The sequence below is a fragment of the Colias eurytheme genome, chromosome 2 (assembly GCF_061535395.1).
Source record: "Colias eurytheme isolate Ceu_HAF_F1 chromosome 2, ilColEury1 Martin Lab GWU primary, whole genome shotgun sequence".
Lineage (NCBI taxonomy): Eukaryota > Metazoa > Arthropoda > Insecta > Lepidoptera > Pieridae > Colias > Colias eurytheme.
Genome location: NC_142981.1, coordinates 12380064 through 12398729, shown reverse-complemented (window position 1 = coordinate 12398729; position 18666 = coordinate 12380064). Strand labels below are relative to the sequence as shown.

At 35.0% G+C, this 18666-nt stretch overlaps 1 protein-coding gene across 3 annotated transcripts in view; it reads right to left on the bottom strand.

Annotated features, from left to right (window-relative positions):
• Positions 1–18666, bottom strand: part of stai (stathmin) — a 41373-nt gene that overhangs the window by 11316 nt on the left and 11391 nt on the right. For 2 of the 3 annotated variants that reach the window (XM_090116498.1, XM_090116512.1), the window contains exon 1: positions 609–753. The exons of the other annotated variant lie outside the window; for it this stretch is intronic. In XM_090116498.1, the coding sequence (XP_089972624.1) occupies positions 609–684 (76 nt within the window). In that variant the 5' untranslated portion in view covers positions 685–753. Of the gene's footprint in view, positions 1–608; positions 754–18666 lie in introns of those variants that run through there. 3 annotated transcript variants of the gene reach the window in all.

The following is an 18666-nucleotide window of genomic DNA, read 5'->3' as shown; positions in this document are numbered from 1 at the left end:
GCAGACGAAATCACAGATTAAAGAAATGAACGTACAAAAAACTGCGAATTACGTTTACTACTTGTATATATATATCATTTATTATTGTAAAACGTTAAGTTCAGAACTATTAATGTAAGAACGCCGGTAGTATCGACTAGAATTTTTCTTTACAGCCTCACCCCACGTGGACGAGATACCGGTGTGGACGTTCTTCGTTTGGCTTCGCCGGCCGGCTTTTGCGCTACAATATTTTCGTTTACCTGGTTACTCTCAAGTATGTTAAATTTTCAGATTTCTTGAAAATGAAGATTATGTATAACCTAACGCAGACAGAATTAATAATTCCATTTTATCCACTAGAAAAGAATCAAACATACTTCTCAAGAAATTGTTATCGCAACAAAAATGACATGGAATTGGTAATTTTTCGTTAGGATGACTACGATATTACCTCATGATATTTACGTCCACAGACAGAATTTTCATATCATCTCTGAAACAAGAAACGTATTATAATTCATATAAAGCACATGAGTAAGGCAAGACAATGGGCGTTTGTCACCGGTGAGCGTGCCGGTAATGCCGGTAATACAAAAATCCAATATCCCAACGGCAGCAAATCCAACCTGCTGGGAGTACAGGCGCTCTGCATGAGTGGCAGAAGCACTGCATCACCGAGTCACGAACGAGTCCTATCAGCATGGTGGCGGCTAGAAATTAACTATCTAATACGTGACGGAGTCGCGTCGCGAAACAAGCGGACTGCGCGACTCTCGCCCGGAAACTGAACGAGTCGGGGGGAGGGCGACCGGTCGATAGCTGCGCCCCGCACTACCCTCCCCTACCCTGCAGACCCTCCGGCCACCCCTTGCGCTACCGTCCCTAACTTGATAACCCGTACAAGAAAATAAGCCCACCAAATGGAAAAATAATGTTTCCCCTTCCTATTCGCCGCGACAAGTTTATCCCAAGGTAACCCAATAAAGCTTGCTACGTAATAATATTTATATTTAAATAGATCCAATGCAGTTATAATGGTAACCAGTTGTGTGATATGAAAATTAGTTAAATGAGATTTCTGTACTATAACGATTTTACAGAATACAAGTAGACAGTCACACCTAGCAACTGCAAGGTCTAAGGTGGGCAAAGACGAGCTAATTTAAGAGCCGCCCAGACTAGCGCGGGTCTCGGTGGGCTTCTCTCGCTCATAAAAACGGGCGGGCGGGTGTTAGTACGGCGAGGGCGCGAGGAGGGTATGCGGCGGTTCCGCCGCCGTCTCGGCGCCGCCACCCGCAGCCAATTAACAGCCGGCAACGCCACGCTGAATTTGTTTCGCCACTCGAATTGCTTCCGATTGATTTCCCGTACTTCGAATCCGGTGATGATGAATTGAACAGCTCTTGACACTTAAGATTACGCCTCCTTGACGCAACGAATCGATAGCCCTCGAAGGTCAAGTCGAAAATAGCGCAACATTTAGCAACGGTAAATTTTTCAAACGATCAGGTAGATAACGGGCTGCAGCAATGGTAACCTCGTGCACCGGTGACGGCGGTGGTGCGGCGATCGATGCGGGCAACAACCCCGAGACTCGATCCCCCTGCAGTAATAACTGGGAATTCCAGGAGTGAGCTGTGCTCGGCCGGTGCAAGCAAATAACATGGAAAGACCGTACGAGGCGTCTTTCTTCTGTTCTATTAACGCATGCAAATATTATGAGAAATACAGTTGTATATTACGGTTCAAGTTTAGCAAAAATCACCACTGTAACACAAACTCAAAGGAACTCCATCAAAAGATCATGAATTACAAGATAACACCGGATGCCGTCTGCACTCCATAGATCATATCGCCGCTGTGATAAATCACTTTCCTCAATAAAACTTTCCCCTCAACCACAAATAAAATCTCTACGCGACATTATGTCGACAAATGACACCGCAATTTAAATAATATTATATCCTTATTTGTTAAGCTGAATAGCATAATGTAAACATCCCCTTTGAACTTGCAAGGCTTTAGAGGACAGCTTGGCGCCCTGTGTGGACCTCGGTCAAAGGTGTAAATGTTTTAACACAATATCTATTTAAGCGTTTCTTTTAACTTGGACAGCTTAAATTCGACTTTTGCAGTCTTTACACTTTTTTAACATTTTTTTAAAAGTACTTAGTTAACGCGCTTAGTTCTTATAATAAATACATAGCATACGAAATTTATTAAAATCTTATTAAATAAAAAAATACTGCCTAAATTGGTCAAAATATGAGTGCGTAAAGTCTCGTGCGGAGCGATATGGGGAATTCGATCAAATTCAGGTTATTATTTTTTTTCAGGTTATTTATTTTTAAACACTTAATGCATTAAGCGATCATATTCTTAAACATTTAAAGTAGTAAAATGATGTTAAATATCACAACTTTTTATACTATTTTCAGTAAAGTACCCACAATGGAACTTTTAATTTTGCCAATGATAAAATGCAAGCTTAAAATAACACATAGCAAAACACCAATTAGTGCAGTGCAATAGTACCTACCTATAAATACGACAGGATTTTGAGACTTGCCTCATCCTCGACAAGACTGCACTTTGAGATTGTTTCAGGGTTGCCACAAAATACTTTGACAACTTCTGATTACACTATGCATTTGGGTTTTAAGATTAAATCCATACAAGTTGGAGTATGAACATTGTAAGCGGCCTTACATAATTTATGTAATTCATTATTATTCTTACATGTTTACTTTTCATATTGACAGGTTCAGCTTACATTAATTTATTTGATCGGGCTTATCAATCCAGGCTTAACGATTGCATTCCATTTTCCAACATTTAAACGGGAATGACATTAATCACATATGGCAGGGTACTATAAGCGATAAAACGTCTAAGACAGTCATTTCCCATGACCGGTGCTGCAACAAGTTGGGTCACGTGCGAGGAACATAAACCGGCGCGCGTCCTGCCACGGCACTTGTATCGATTTTGTACATCAGATACCGCTGTTTGGCAAAACCGTAATAGCGTAATGGTATATGTAGAACCAAAGGGTAATTAAAGTATCGATTGTTGATCTTCCACCAGGTTAAGGGTTAAAGCTTTTGAATTGTGCTGCATCTATTGTAAAGATTTCTACTCCTTTGTTGTTGGCTGTTTACGATCACTAGTTCAGCGTAAACGTAATTTAATACAGTTGAATTTAAATCTGCTTTGGTAAACGTTCAATTAAGGTGTCTAAAATTAAGGGGACCACATAAGAAAACACAAAAAAACACTAATTAAAATATATTTCTTTACGCAGTGTTTTCTAGGTTCACCCTAATTGTGACATCTCATCACGCACAGGTCCTAAGAGCTGAAGAGGCTGTTTATTTCCTTGTAATCTGTAAATGTGAGCACGGTACGATCCCCCACGCGATAAGAAGTGTTTACAGTAAAATACCTCAGGCTATGGGGTTGAAAGGGTACCATGTAAAATAACAGACCTATTGAATAAAATACTTTGTTACATTTTATTCTCTTGTTTTCATACGTTTTCCTGTACGGTTGTATGGGTGTGTATGGAATACATGTGACTGTGCTTTTAAATGGATACTTGAATTAATGTAGGTAGGTACATATTGAAATGAAAACCAATTACTAAAATTTGTCTATTGAAAAAGACATGGTTAAACATGTGTTTTTACATAATTTTGAGTTGGATGACCGAAAATAAATTAATCACCTTGAACTCCCTTAAACCTTTCAAACAATACAAAGCCTTTACAAAGCATTGGACTAAGCCAAACGGAAAAAATATAATAGTCTTAAAATTGAATTTTGACGAGCAAATTTAACTTAGAACAACAAAGTTCACTGACTCCTCACAATTGTGAGTAGGGAATTAACCTTCAAAAAAGCTCTGGATATGATGAAATGAAATGAAATGAAATGAAATGATGAAATGATTACTTCGATTATGTGTAATGTTAGTAGACATGTAGACTCACTATTTTCCAGGTAAGTAAAAAAATATTGCAAAACAAAGTCTAATATTGATTTAGATTTTAGACTATTTTTAAAACTTATCTTTGTTTAAGAAATGGTATCGAATACGCATTTATAACAAACTAGCTTTCCGCCCGCGGCTTCGCCCGCGTTTTCAAAGAAAAACCCGTTCCCGTAGGATTTCCGGGATAAAACCTATCCTATGTCCTTTCTCGGGTATCAAAATATCTCTATACCAAATTTCATGCAAATTGGTTCAGTTGCTAAGGCGTGATTGAGTAACAGACAGACAGACAGAGTTACTTTCGCATTTATAATATTCATCGAGTACAGACAAAAATGCTCATAAAATAAATACTGGGCCTATCCGAAAAAAAATTTTATGGGACCAATTCGACACCATCCCGCATCGAACAAAAAAAGAATCACGTAAATCGGTTCAGAAACCTCGGAGTAATCGGTGTACATACATAAAAAAAATATACCGGCCAAATTGATAACCTCCTTTTTTTGAAGTCGGAGTCTAATCGCACGGAGAGCTTAATTTTCACAAAAAGCTCTAATCGCACGGAAAGCTTAATTTTCATAAAAAGCTCTAATCGCACGGAAAGCTTAATATTCACAAAAAGCTCTATTCGCACGGAAAGCTTAATTTTCACAAAAAAGCTCTAATCGCACGGAAAGCTTAATTTTCACAAAAAGCTCTATTCACACGGAAAGCTAAATTTTCACAAAAAAGCTCTAATCACACGGAGAGCTTAATTTTCACAAAAAAATCTCATCGCACGGAGAGCTTAATTTTCATTAAAGGCTCTAATCGCACGAAAAGCTTAATTTTCACAAAAAGCTCTTATCGCACGGAGAGCTTAATTTTCACAAAAAGCTCTAATCGCACGGAAAGCTAAATTTTCACAAAAAAGCTCTAATCGGACGGAGAGCTTAATGTTCACAAAAAGCTCTATTCGCACGGAAAGCTACATTTTCACAAAAAAGCTCTAATCGCACGGAGCTTAGTTTTGACAAAAAGCTCTCATCGCACGGAGCTTAATTTTCACAAAAAGCTCTGTTCGCACGGAAAGCTTAATTTTCACAAAAAAGCTCTAATCGCACGGAAAGCTTAATTTTCACAAAAAGCTCTATTCGCACGGAAAGCTAAATTTTCACAAAAAAGCTCTAATCACACGGAGAGCTTAATTTTCACAAAAAAATCTCATCGCACGGAGAGCTTAATTTTCATTAAAGGCTCTAATCGCACGGAAAGCTTAATTTTCACAAAAAGCTCTTATCGCACGGAGAGCTTAATTTTCATAAAAAGCTCTAATCGCACGGAAAGCTTAATATTCACAAAAAGCTCTATTCGCACGGAAAGCTTAATTTTCACAAAAAAGCTCTAATCGCACGGAAAGCTAAATTTTCACAAAAAAGCTCTAATCACACGGAGAGCTTAATTTTCACAAAAAAATCTCATCGCACGGAGAGCTTAATTTTCATTAAAGGCTCTAATCGCACGGAAAGCTTAATTTTCACAAAAAGCTCTTATCGCACGGAGAGCTTAATTTTCACAAAAAGCTCTAATCGCACGGAGAGCTTAATTTTCACAAAAAGCTCTGTTCGCACGGAAAGCTAAATTTTCACAAAAAAGCTCTAATCACACGGAGAGCTTAATTTTCACAAAAAAATCTCATCGCACGGAGAGCTTAATTTTCATTAAAGGCTCTAATCGCACGGAAAGCTTAATTTTCACAAAAAGCTCTTATCGCACGGAGAGCTTAATTTTCACAAAAAGCTCTAATCGCACGGAGAGCTTAATTTTCACAAAAAGCTCTGTTCGCACGGAAAGCTAAATTTTCACAAAAAAGCTCTAATCGGACGGAGAGCTTAATGTTCACAAAAAACTCTCATCGCACGGAGAGCTCAATTTTCACAAAAAGTTCTAATCGCACGGAAAGCTTAATTTTCACAAAAAGCTCTAATCGCACGGAAAGCTTAATTTTCACAAAAAGCTCTATTCGCACGGAAAGCTAAATTTTCACAAAAAGCTCTCATCGCTCGGAGAGCTTAATTTTCACAAAAAGCTCTCATCGCACGGAGAGCTTAATTTTCATAAAAAGCTCTAATCGCACGGAAAGCTTAATATTCACTAATAAAAATAACTGCATTAAAAACAACCGACTTCAAAAATGGAAAAGAAAGAAATAAAAAAGATTTGATATTATTAATTACTACTAATAGAAATTACACGCGAGACTGGGTTAAATATTAGTTTAAAATGTAATTAGAATGTACTGCGATTCTACACAGCTACCTAATTGATTAACAAATCGCAGCAAGTCAACGACTATTAGCAAAGTGAAGGTAGTTGGGTCAAACGTCGTATAAACAACGTCCGAGCCCCTAGGCACGATCCGTACGATTGCGCCACGAGTCAAAGGAAAGCGGCAATTTATAGTATTCGAAAGCTAAGCATGTTCTGACAGGTGACAGTGACAGCTATATTGACAACTATTCATCCACAAAAATATTAAATCAAAAGTTACGTCTAACACTACATATTATTTATCTACTTAATACTAATTACTAAGTAGTTAATGTTCGGCACCGACTCCAACCTATTTAATAAATAGCACATCCATACTTAATATTATTAATGCGAAAGTAACTCTGTCTGTCTGTCTGTTACTCAATCACGCCTAAACTACTGAACCTATTTGCATGAAATTTGGTATAGAGATATTTTGATACCCGAGAAAGGACATAGGCCACTTTTTATTGCGAAATATGTACCACGGGCGAAGCCGGGGCGGACCGCTAGTAATTTTATATTACATATTACAAAACTAGGGAATAGCTATTTCGAAGACTTATTACACCATTGTTAAATAAATATTTGTAAAGTCAACGGGAAGGAAAAGCAAATTACTTGTTAGTGGTAAGTGATGAAAAAGAACGGTTTCTTGGTCCTCTTTGACAGACAAAAACCATTAGCTAGCATCTATGACTGAAGTCTAAAACCATTAGACGGTTAAATTACTAATTCATTCGTTTTGGCACGCCATTCATACGCACGGAAATCCGCTGGCAAAGCAACTTAAACAAAAAACAACGCAAATTGTCAGGACATATGAATCATTGTGATAAATTAACAGCCTCCACACTTGGCATGGCTGCAAATATAACTAAGATGGGAACAAACCATTTCTAACCCTATTCTGAAGGTAAAAGGAATCATTTCACAGTGATAGCTTAAATTGACTAGTTCCTAGATTTCAAAGTTCCAACGGCAGTTTACAATAACTCAGTTTGGAAACGCATTTTAAATTAAAAACTATTAAGTGTTGTTTACAATTTTAGCGTGAAACCTAAAAGCAAAGTTTAAATCAATATTTGCAGTTTTCAGCGGTATAATCGACCACTTAAATCTTGAGCACCGTTGTAAATGGCAAGACAAAGTTCTAACAGAAAATATCTGATAGTTAATACAGAATCTCAATACTTGAATAAAATCTCGGATAAGAGAGACCTGACAGAATTGTAAAGGTGTTAATTAGTTCGCCTGTCGAATATCAATGGCGAAATCTCTTCTGCTTTATGAAATATTCATCTTGTTTAGGGTGATCAAAAATAAATTTCATATGCGATGCTTTTTATGCCAAAAAATATTGAGATGTTTTTCAAAAAAAATTAATAAATCATCTTTTTCTTACATTATAATTTTACAGACTTAAGTTTTGATGTTGCGTGTTCTAAATAAGATCGTCCTTCTTCAATTAAAAAAGGACAAGCCAATGTCTTGTTTATTCCATAAATTTGTCTGACCTGCCAACCTATCTCCCAACCTAGTAATTTAGAGAGACTATACGCAAAAATATCTATGCGATAGGTACACAGCGACCCCAACATTTAAAAAGATTTACTGGCCAAGTTTATATCGACAAATTGTCTCAATACAACTTTAGCTTAGTCTACTTTCATAGGGGATGGTTTAATGTGATTACGCATTCCCCGGACAAAAGGATGACGAGATGTAATCAAGTAACTTTCAATGTTTGCGACTTGTCCGATCGCAACAGATTGCTCCGCCATGTTCTTGCCAAAATTCCTAGCATCTGGGTCGCTATAACTTTTCTCTTACATTTTCTTGACTGATTACATTATAATATAATTAAAATACTTAATACTAGTTTGGCGTTATTACATTTTATATTAAAGAGTGAGCACGTCTCGTTTTTGCGTAACTTATATAAGCATTTATTTTTCCATTCTTCTGCCTATTTCTCTGAATACATGATGATTTATGATCTTCTGTAAGTTCCATATTATAGATGTACCTTAAGATAATTTAAGATAGTGTACGATACCACACTATTGGCATATATAGACATAAATCTAAATGACAAAATTGCAGGATAAGGCCAATAATCATAGGATAAGCATTTAGTATACATTAGGGACTTTTATTCCAATGCAAATACCTTACTCGCAATGAATACCAAATTTTAGATCCTGTAGTAATTTGGAGATGTGAAGCGCTCTTGGACTACTTAATTTTTTCGGTATGACATTTTTTCTTTTAGATTTATATTTCAATGTGATGTGTCTATCAAAGGAAATACCTATCTTTCAAAGTAAAGTTAAGCCAAGTAAAAAAGTCCTCAAACATATTTATTAGATCTGCTATAACTAGTTACGTACATATTATTTATCTTAATTTATTACAATAGTTTTAATGTATACTTCTATTGTTTAAATTTTTAATTGTTCAGAGCAATAATGCATAAATAAATAAAGCAATTAAGCGCGAAGAAAAATGATGGTCCGAACGCTGATACCGGATGCGTTAAGATACTGTAATATAAAATATAACAGTATCTTAAGATAAAATATTATAGTATCTTCACCGTGTGTGACGCGCTTTAAGGTCCCATTCATATTTTTTACAATTCATCACTATTGTTCAATCTGTCAACCCTCAAAGACGGAAATTAGATAATCTTCTGATTCTAAGCCAAAATATAAACATACAAATCAAGTGAAGCCAATACACAGTATAAATCCGATATCCTCAATATCAGGGGCCGAGGGTGATATTATAATGTCCCTCGCTTTGTATAACAACAATCTTTATTATCCTCTCATTCCCTCCTGATTCGCTTCATTGGATTTGATGGACTCTGCAAATTACTCTGTGCGATTTATTTTATGTATTCCTTCATATATCATTACCTCGAATTATTCTTGGAACATTTGGAGATTGTTACGTCCGAAGTGATTTATAAATATCGGAATTTATCGGACAATGTTGTCTGAACTAAGTTACGTTATATTGATACGTTGATAAAAATATCTCTTTGTCAATATAAGTAGTACAAGAGAAATGCCCAGTATTTTCTCATATTAAGTTACGACACAAAGCGAGCATTTTCGCAATCGAATGAAAGAAAGTTATTAAATAAAGGTTATTTCCATTAAAAACATATTCCTATTAAAAGATTTTTATACACTACGTTTTATGTTCCATAAATGTGACACACATTACAGACCTAGTACGGTTTTCTGTTGACCGTTCAGATTTTTATTGTTCGATATCACGAAGAGCTGCGTATTCATTTCTACCCTCGGTCTCAGGAAGCTCGTGCTGAGAGGGACATATCCTTTACTATGTTAAGTACGGATGCATATAAGTAGTGCAGGCACTTCAGCTTTAATCTTAGCTTACATCTAATCCTCCGATGCTCAAACTACCATCTTCCTACAAATACATGTCTATAAAGGTGTACAGTCTGTCTTTAGTGACCAGGTACTTCAAATCTTTATTCGGTATAAGTACATTTTTATAGATCCCATTAAAAGGTTATTTCAGAATATAAAATAACTCTAAATGCAAGTCGTAATTCAGTACCAAATCCCTCATGTTACTAGAATAAATTCTGGCAGGACATGTTTTATTCTAAACTTATTTTTGAGGCAGACGTCCGACAAATGTTTTACATTTTATATTCAACGAATACCATGTGCCACGTGCGAAACAATGTTTCTTTGCATAATATTTTCACAAAGAAAGGCTGGCAATATTGTCACAAATATTTTTCATTATCAAAAGGTATGAGAGAATACGTTTTACATATATACCTACTGAATTTATAAAACGAACCTGGTATACTTTCTTAAATTGTTATTCTACTTTATAAGGGTTTGTAGAGTTGATTAAAATGAAATTTACAGATTTGCTTCCATCTAAATATACATATTATATGCAAAGATGTAAACCACATTTTCGCAACCTATTACAATATCACGAGGTGTTTTATGTTTTATTTATAGAGAATATAAATTATGAGTCAATTAATGCCGTAGGTAGCTATCATTCAATAGAGTTATCCTAGTGGGTAAGTTTAGTAAAATTCCTAACCAAGTCAAATCAAATTACAACATCAAGACTACTTATTCTTACATTTTCAGCTCCTATACGCACTAGACTTAAATAAAAGAAAGTTTCACATGCGTGGCTACGTAGGCGTCTGGCCTTGATCGATCCACGCGTGTCACTCTGCCTCAGCCAGCCCTCTTTGCGATTGAGCACTTCGTGTCTGGTCGACCCTTCGCTTATAACCGCATTATGTTTACTTTGATATATTATGTGGGATTAAAGGTTCAAAAGTAATAATAGTGCGTAATACAGATTTGCTATAAGTACTGAAGATTAGAAAGTGGGATACATTTTCAATTATGCGTCAAATTGTCATGAAATATTCGTTAGTTAAAATCTGGGTTAGACGTGAACTGGATGCTCTATATGGAATTCCGAATTATGCAAGAACTACAAGTTCTTACCTACTTCTACAAATGAATTTGAGTCATAATTAGTTATTAGAGAACCCAGGACAAAATTGATCAATATGTTTTAATCGATAGGCAAAGACCTGTCTTAGATATCGGAAGGATATTGAACGTTTGAAAAAAAATCAGGGTTTATAGGATTATAATTATCGACGTGGAAAATATTAATGCGGATTGGAAAGTAAATAGAGGGACAAGGGATGATAAAACGAAACAAATAGAGGGAGAGTCGCTTGCTGTGACAACAATTTTGTGTTTAAACATTTACATACGAAATTTAATCACATTAAATAACCGAGATTGTAATAATAAACATATGGTCTAGTAATTTCTTATCCTAGTAATTTAGGGTTGTAGAAATATATCATCTTGAAAGTACTGAAGCGATGGTAATCGAGATAAAACAAATGGAACAGAGTCTTTGTGTCACAAGTAATCGACATATGACGTAAGATCTTTCTACAATCTAGAAAACTAGAGCAACCGAAGAATATGTGTTTTGCAGAAAATATTATACTGTACAAGATTAATTTTAAAGAAAAAGCGCAGCCAGTTGTTGAAATTCATATAAAAATAGACTTGCATAATTCAATATCCAAAAATTAATATGAAAAATATACGTAAAATAAATCCATGTAGGCTGAAAATGTTGACTACGAAATCCAAAATAAATATAGCATAAAAATAATAACTAGAGCGTAACGAGGACGAGCGTGCATAAAAAAATAAACTACAATGAAGAGTCAACGTCCTGAAACCATCATATTGTCTAGTATACCGGTATACTATCGAGATCAAATGTACTGAAAAAAATCTTAATACTGTTGCAGGATTATAGAAAATTACAATTACAATAGGTTGCATGCAGCAATATAATCCTACTAATATTATAAATGCGAAAGTAACTCTGTCTGTCTGTCTGTAACGCTTTCCCGCTTAAACCTCTCAACCGATTTTGATGAAATTTGGCACAGACAATCTTTACCTGAGAAAGAAATAGGCTACCTTTTATTGCGAAATATGTACCACGGGCGAAGCCGGAGCGGACCGCTAGTAATTAATAACAAAGAAATTCAAACGGTACCTATTCGCTGAGATCGCATTGAATTATAGCTTTAGTTAGAACTTTGTTGAGAGTTCGAATGAATATTTTTTTGTATTGTGAATGAAAATAATTATTTAGATGACCAGAAATGTAAATTAAAAAGTATGGATGTTATAATGGATTTCTGGGTATGCTAAAAATCTAAAATGGATAATTCCTGTATTCTATCTAATTCTGAAGTCAATAAATAATATTGTCTCAATAATTGGTTGAGGAAATTGATCACACAGGTGTATGAATACATCTGCCACCCGGTGCTCGAACTCAAACAGAGTACCTACATTATTTGAAGGAGATAATATGATGATTGTAAATCATCAAATATGAGAAGATAGGTTTTATTTTTGTTGTTGTGATAGCACAATTCAATCTATATAATATTATACTAGCGGTCCGCCCCGGCTTCGCCCGTGGTACATATTTTCGTTTTCTCTACATAAAAACCATCCTCGTACTTCAAGGAATATAATAAAAAAAAATTATCGAAATCGGTTCAGCCGTGCTCGAGTTATGCGCTTACCAACACATTTTGCGATTCATTTTTATATATAAGATTTACAAATATAAAGAATAGAAGAATATTCCTGAATATTGTATAACACCTTTAAATTACCATTATATACATGTATTTGATTTTATTTGCGGTGTGAATTTGATCTGTCTTTCGCTCCGTTTAGCGAAGCCTCAAACCGCTAAGCTACTCCGACCCCGAAAATCAGAATTAAGAATATAGTTTTATAACCAGCTTACTGTTGTTCATAATTTTCGTCTTAAATATAAACTCAGACCCGAAAATAGAAGTGTTTATGTAATGGAAATTCATTTTCTGAGCCAGAACAAAGAAATAATTGAATTTAAGTGAAAAGTTAGAGATGAAAACAGAAAACCAATATTCCACTCCCAATGCTATTTTCCATAAACTAATCAAGTTTCATTTATAATTTGATTTTTTTTTTTTGGACAAAGCATAGCATCGTTTATTTGAAACTGAAACTTATCTAGACCGAACTTATATATTCCCCACAATAACCATATTGTGGAAGTTATTGAAAATCGATATGATTATTGGAAGATTTTGTGACACTAACGAAAAAGAAACCTGTTTGTCTTTCTTTATTACCAACGTGTGTAGAGAATGTGTCTGCTCCTATTATACCAATCGAAGCATCCGATATAGGATATTTTGTTTCAGAAACTTTTAATTGCCAGTCTAAGCAACATTAAATTAGAACACATCAAAGAGTAGTTTATACGTATCTACATCCATACTAATACATATTATATATGCGAAAGTAACTCTGTCTGTCTGTCTGTTACTCAATCACGCCTTAACTACTGAACCAATTTGCATGAAATTTGGTATAGAGATATTTTGATACCCGAGAAAGGACATAGATAGGTTTTATCCCGGAAATCCTACGGGAACGGGTTTTTCTTTGAAAACGCGGGCGAAGCCGCGGGCGGAAAGCTAGTATAATATAATTTAATCTATGTTTAAAACCTTATGCACCAGATCACTAAAACCTTCGGTAAAGGGAAATTTTCAGTCTGCACCACAGATAAACTAGAAAGCGGTAGGGTTTTAACGACTTATTTCAGGTTGTACATAAAAACTTAACTACTTTAAAGTTTCAGCGTATAAAAGTCCCGACCAGCGAAATGTAGCTTTTATAATGAAAAACTAGATTTACTTGCACTACTTGGAATCAGAGAGTGGTTGGGAGTATTCGGCACTTAAAATGCATACAACAAATTCTAGAACCAAAAGAAATATATCGAGATCGATAGAACTTTACGTGAAGTGTGAATTGAATATATTGCACTTGACACAATAGAACAGTCTCAGAAGACACTTTACATAAGGTGCACATAGTACATGAAAATTTCCACCCGCATATCTATGAAACTGTATAGGATCACATAAGAAAAATGTACAGCATTTACCTGGAGGTAGAGCTTCATCGTCCGGGCCATCCCAAATGATGGAGGTCACATCATTACTAACCTTTATAATTGGGTTTTTTGGGAAGCAGGGCATTATTAGACCTAACTTTAGGCTCGATACGCACCAACTGAGTACTTTCTAACTCCGGTCGATAGCAAATTGGATCAGATCAGGGTCGGAAGCCAAAAACCACAATACGAAGTGTTAGTTAACGAAATATGAGAATGAAACCTTATAAAGGTGAATTGCTAACTTTCCGCAGTAGTTGAAATAAAGTTTATTACGTGCTGGTGTCATCTTCATTACAACCTACTTTTACTTTGTATGCTTTGTCATTTCGAAATACAAAAAAAGAAAGTATAACTATGGAGGATTATACATATTGAATGGATACGTCACCTTTTGGATATACTTTGATGAGATATAGCTTCTCATGTCCAGTAATAATCATAATAAAAAAGACTTATTAAAATTTTCTTAAGGCCATTAATTTCCGGCATAGACATTTCCTAGAAAGCTAAGGAAAAATACAATAAGTATTACGATATAAAATTCATATTCCATGGACAATGATTCCACTGTTTGCAGGGTTGGGTCGAGTCCAAAAACTTTAGCAATATTGAACTGGGAAACAGCAACTATTCAGCACAATAACTTTACCAAACGGCCGGACGAAAGTATTACATTTGCTACTTGCCAGGACTTCTATTTCTTCAAATTTGGCCTTTATAAATGCGACGAGAATTATGAGATAACCCGCTTCGTCTAATTTAGTGATGACGATATTGATATAAAAAACACGATAACGATGAGGATATTTTGGTATCAATTTAATAAATTACGTAGGTACTATTCATATAATGTAATGTAATGTTGAAATTTGTAACTGATAAAAACATAAAGGAGATGATTAATCCTTGTGAATCAATATATCAACGTATACCATCATGTGTGATTCACAGAAAGAATTGGCTTGGTACTTGAACACAGGTACACAGGTAGGTAGGTGGTTAATGTTTTGGATTCACAATCCCAGAACTTTTTTTTAAATATAACACAATGTCTTAAACAACACTATTTTATTATCCGTTTGCTAGTGCATTAACCTTTTGCAATGAGGAATCGTCCTGCCCACAATTAATCATCGGTTGACATTAACGACACCGATACCCCTTGTGACCGCTGGAATAATTTGCTTATATCTGGACACCTAGATACCCCTTGTGACCGCTGGAATAATTTGCTTATATCTGGACACCTAGGTTTATAATTTAAAATTCCCGCTTATAATTTAAAATTCAAATAATAACAGTCTAGACACTAGTCAGTTAGAGCTTTTGTTTATTCACTTTAATAAATAATATGTATAAACAGTAATCACCCACATAATTATTTTAATGGAAGCAAGTGCGCTAATTAGTCACGCAAATTCTACTCGACCGATAACGTTCATAAGATAGATATTGTATTACCTTATTGGATCTGCACTAATAATCATTTATTTTAACCGTATCATATTTACAAAGAAAGTGGACATTTTTTGTTTGTTTAGTTTCAATCTAGGTTGCTTCGTATAGCTAGACAAATAAAAACAAAACCACAACAATCTCTTTTCCATTTGTTCTAAAATAAATAGTTGCACCAGTTCAAAAAAGTGTTTCGCAAATCGAATGATTCAACTGATATACAGTGGTGGACGTTTAATTAGAAACACGTAACACGATGAAGTATTCATCAAATTTATTTAACATTTGTGTATTAACGTATTAGAGATTAAGGATTATTTCATATGTAATAGAACACCCGTTTATCTAGTTTTATAAGAAATTGCTTAATTTGAATCAAACATAAGCTTAAATTAATAAAATTAAACAACTTTAAGTGAAGTCTGATTTCCGACTATTTTCAGTCTGGACAACAAATTAGAAACAGCATGGTTTGAGTGTTCCAAAGTTAAAACCTGTTGAAATGCCGCCTATATTTTTTTCTTCTACAAATATTTGCACCGTTTTTTAAACATTGCAGTAAAAATGGGTAAAAGTAAGATTGGTGACCCATTAACAAGAAAAATAATTTTAAGTTTACATTTTGACAAAAACTAGAGTTACAGGAAAATTGCAAATCATTTGGAGTATTCGATAAAAATATATTCAATACTATAGTTTATTTAAAAGTTCTGATCAAGTGCTTAATCAAGAGAGTGCGCGTGCGTCAAGTGAGTGCGCAAGAAAAGCTCGACCATGAAAAACCACTGCTCGCGAGGATAGGCAAATGATTCTTTTGGCAAAGATGGTTCCATTTAAAAGTTTTTTTTTTTTTTTTAAATCATTTATTCAAGGCTTTTGAACGAATGTTCATGGCAGCCCCATTGTAACAATCAACTTACAAACTAAACACAAATTAATAAACATAATATATATCTAAATAACAATGAGAACGCCTAGGAGCCAGCGCTATACGTTGAAAGAAAATCTCCCACCATGCCATACACCAACCCTGCCTCCTCCGAGCAAGGGTTGGATAACGAGCTATAAAAAATTCCCATATTGGCCCGCGAAGCATCTAGCTTTTGAAATAATTCCACACGTTTCGTCTCATTCCGGACACATTCCACAAGCACATGATGCACGTCCTCGGTCTTTCCACAAATTATACACAAAGGAGACTCTATTTTACCCATCATATGTGCAAAAGCTCTTAATGGCATGTGCCCGGAACGCAATCTATGTGCCAACACAACAATATTGCGCGGTATATTTCCAACAAACCAAGGAGAACGATGAGGCTGACTTTGCATAATTTTGTACCAAATACCCTTTGTTTTTGAACGGACATCAAAATACTCGCGCCACTGCTCCAAACATAAAAATTTAAATTTAGGTAAAAGTTCATAGTGATTCGGAAGAATATAAATTTCCGAACCGTCACTGATTGCTGCCTTTGCCAAGCGATCAGCCTCCTCATTCCCTGCTAAGCCAATATGGGAAGGTATCCACTGCAGTTTTACATTTATATTATTTTCAATTGCCTTAATTAATTTACTTATAATATCGTATGCCATAGGATAGCCTCTAAAAGTCCCATTTAAACAGTGCAATAAATGTTGTATAGCGCTTTTACTATCACTAAGTATAACTACACTATCCTGTGCCTTATAATTATCTAGAATATGGGATAAAGCTGCTGATATAGCAAACAACTCCAAAGTCATGATACAAACAGGCGACGAATTTTTATAACAATCTTCTACTTTAGAAGTAACATCGATATAAGCACAACCGGAGGGCAGCCCGGTGCCCTTTGATCCATCCGTAAATATTTTAAAACAATGACTATACTTAATATTAATTTCACGAACAACTTCATTTTTTAAAACCAATGAATTATAATTTTTTTTTGAATCCCGTATACAATCCAAGTAATCACATATATATTCTTTAATATTTGCTCCAGGGACCCAATTTTTAAACCGAAACAATTCTAAAGTGTTAGAGGTAAAAAGCCTCTCATCTTTAATTTCTATGTAAGTTAACGCCAACAGTGGCTGCTTTTTTCTAGACCAATAATTATTTGTACAAAGAGCACCGAGCTTGTCCAAAAGACTAGTAGCGGGATTATTACAAAAAGATTTGGCTTTAAGACAATATTTGTAAGCCAAATATTTCCGACGTATAGCTAGCGGAGGTATACATATTTCACTCTCCATTACGTGCACTGGCGTGGATTTAATAAAGCCACCAATAATTCTTAACGCTTGATTTTGTATTTTATCAAGTTTAGAAACATGACATTGTGCACTGTTGTCGTATAAAAAGCTACCGAAATCAATTCTACTCCTAATGATACTTATATATAGCCTTCTTAAGTGCTTAGGATGAGCTCCCCAACCGCTACCAGCTAAGACTTTCAATATATTGATGAATTTTTGAGTTTTGCCGCAGATTTCATTTATGTGCCTACCCCAACGTAAAGAGCGATCCAGCCAAACACCCAAATATCTAATATTTTCATTATATTTTAAATCTAAATTATTGATTTTAAGAGTAATATTATGTTGTCTTCGTCCCCTGCTAAATAGGCAAAAATTTGTTTTATCTACCGATACCTGTAAACCTATATCATGAAGTAAGGATACTAAAATATTTAATGCATTTTGAATGTCCTGAACGCTATTATTAATAACGGGATTACTCGAATATATCACAAAATCATCAGCGTACTGACCTATTCCTACACTAATGGTTTTACTAATCTCAGCAGTAACCAAATTAAAAAGAAGAGGAGATATTGGATCGCCTTGGCACAAACCGTTAGACGCCCACCTAACCAAAAGATTACTACTACTACAGCTACTATTACTATTATCATTACAGTAATCAGAATTATTAATTAGTAGATGTCTCTCACTTAAAAACTCCCAAAAATAATTGCACATTTTATAACCCACATTTAAAAGGTCTAATTTTTTAATTACGGCTTCTGTAAGAACATTGTTATACGCCCCTTCTACATCGATGAAACAAGCTAACGTCGGTATATTTTTAGTAAGACCAATCTGAATTGACGAGACAAGGCAAGCTACTGAATCTAGACAAGAACGCGATTTTCTAAACCCTGTTGTATGAACAGACAAAATACTATTTCTTTCCACATACCATTCTAATCTTTTACCAATCATATTATGAAATATCTTACATATGCACGATATTAAGGAAATAGGCCTCAATTTGACTTCGCTATTTAAATTTGAATTTAACTTAGGTATAGGTACAATTTTAATATCCCTCCATTGTTTAGGAATATAGCC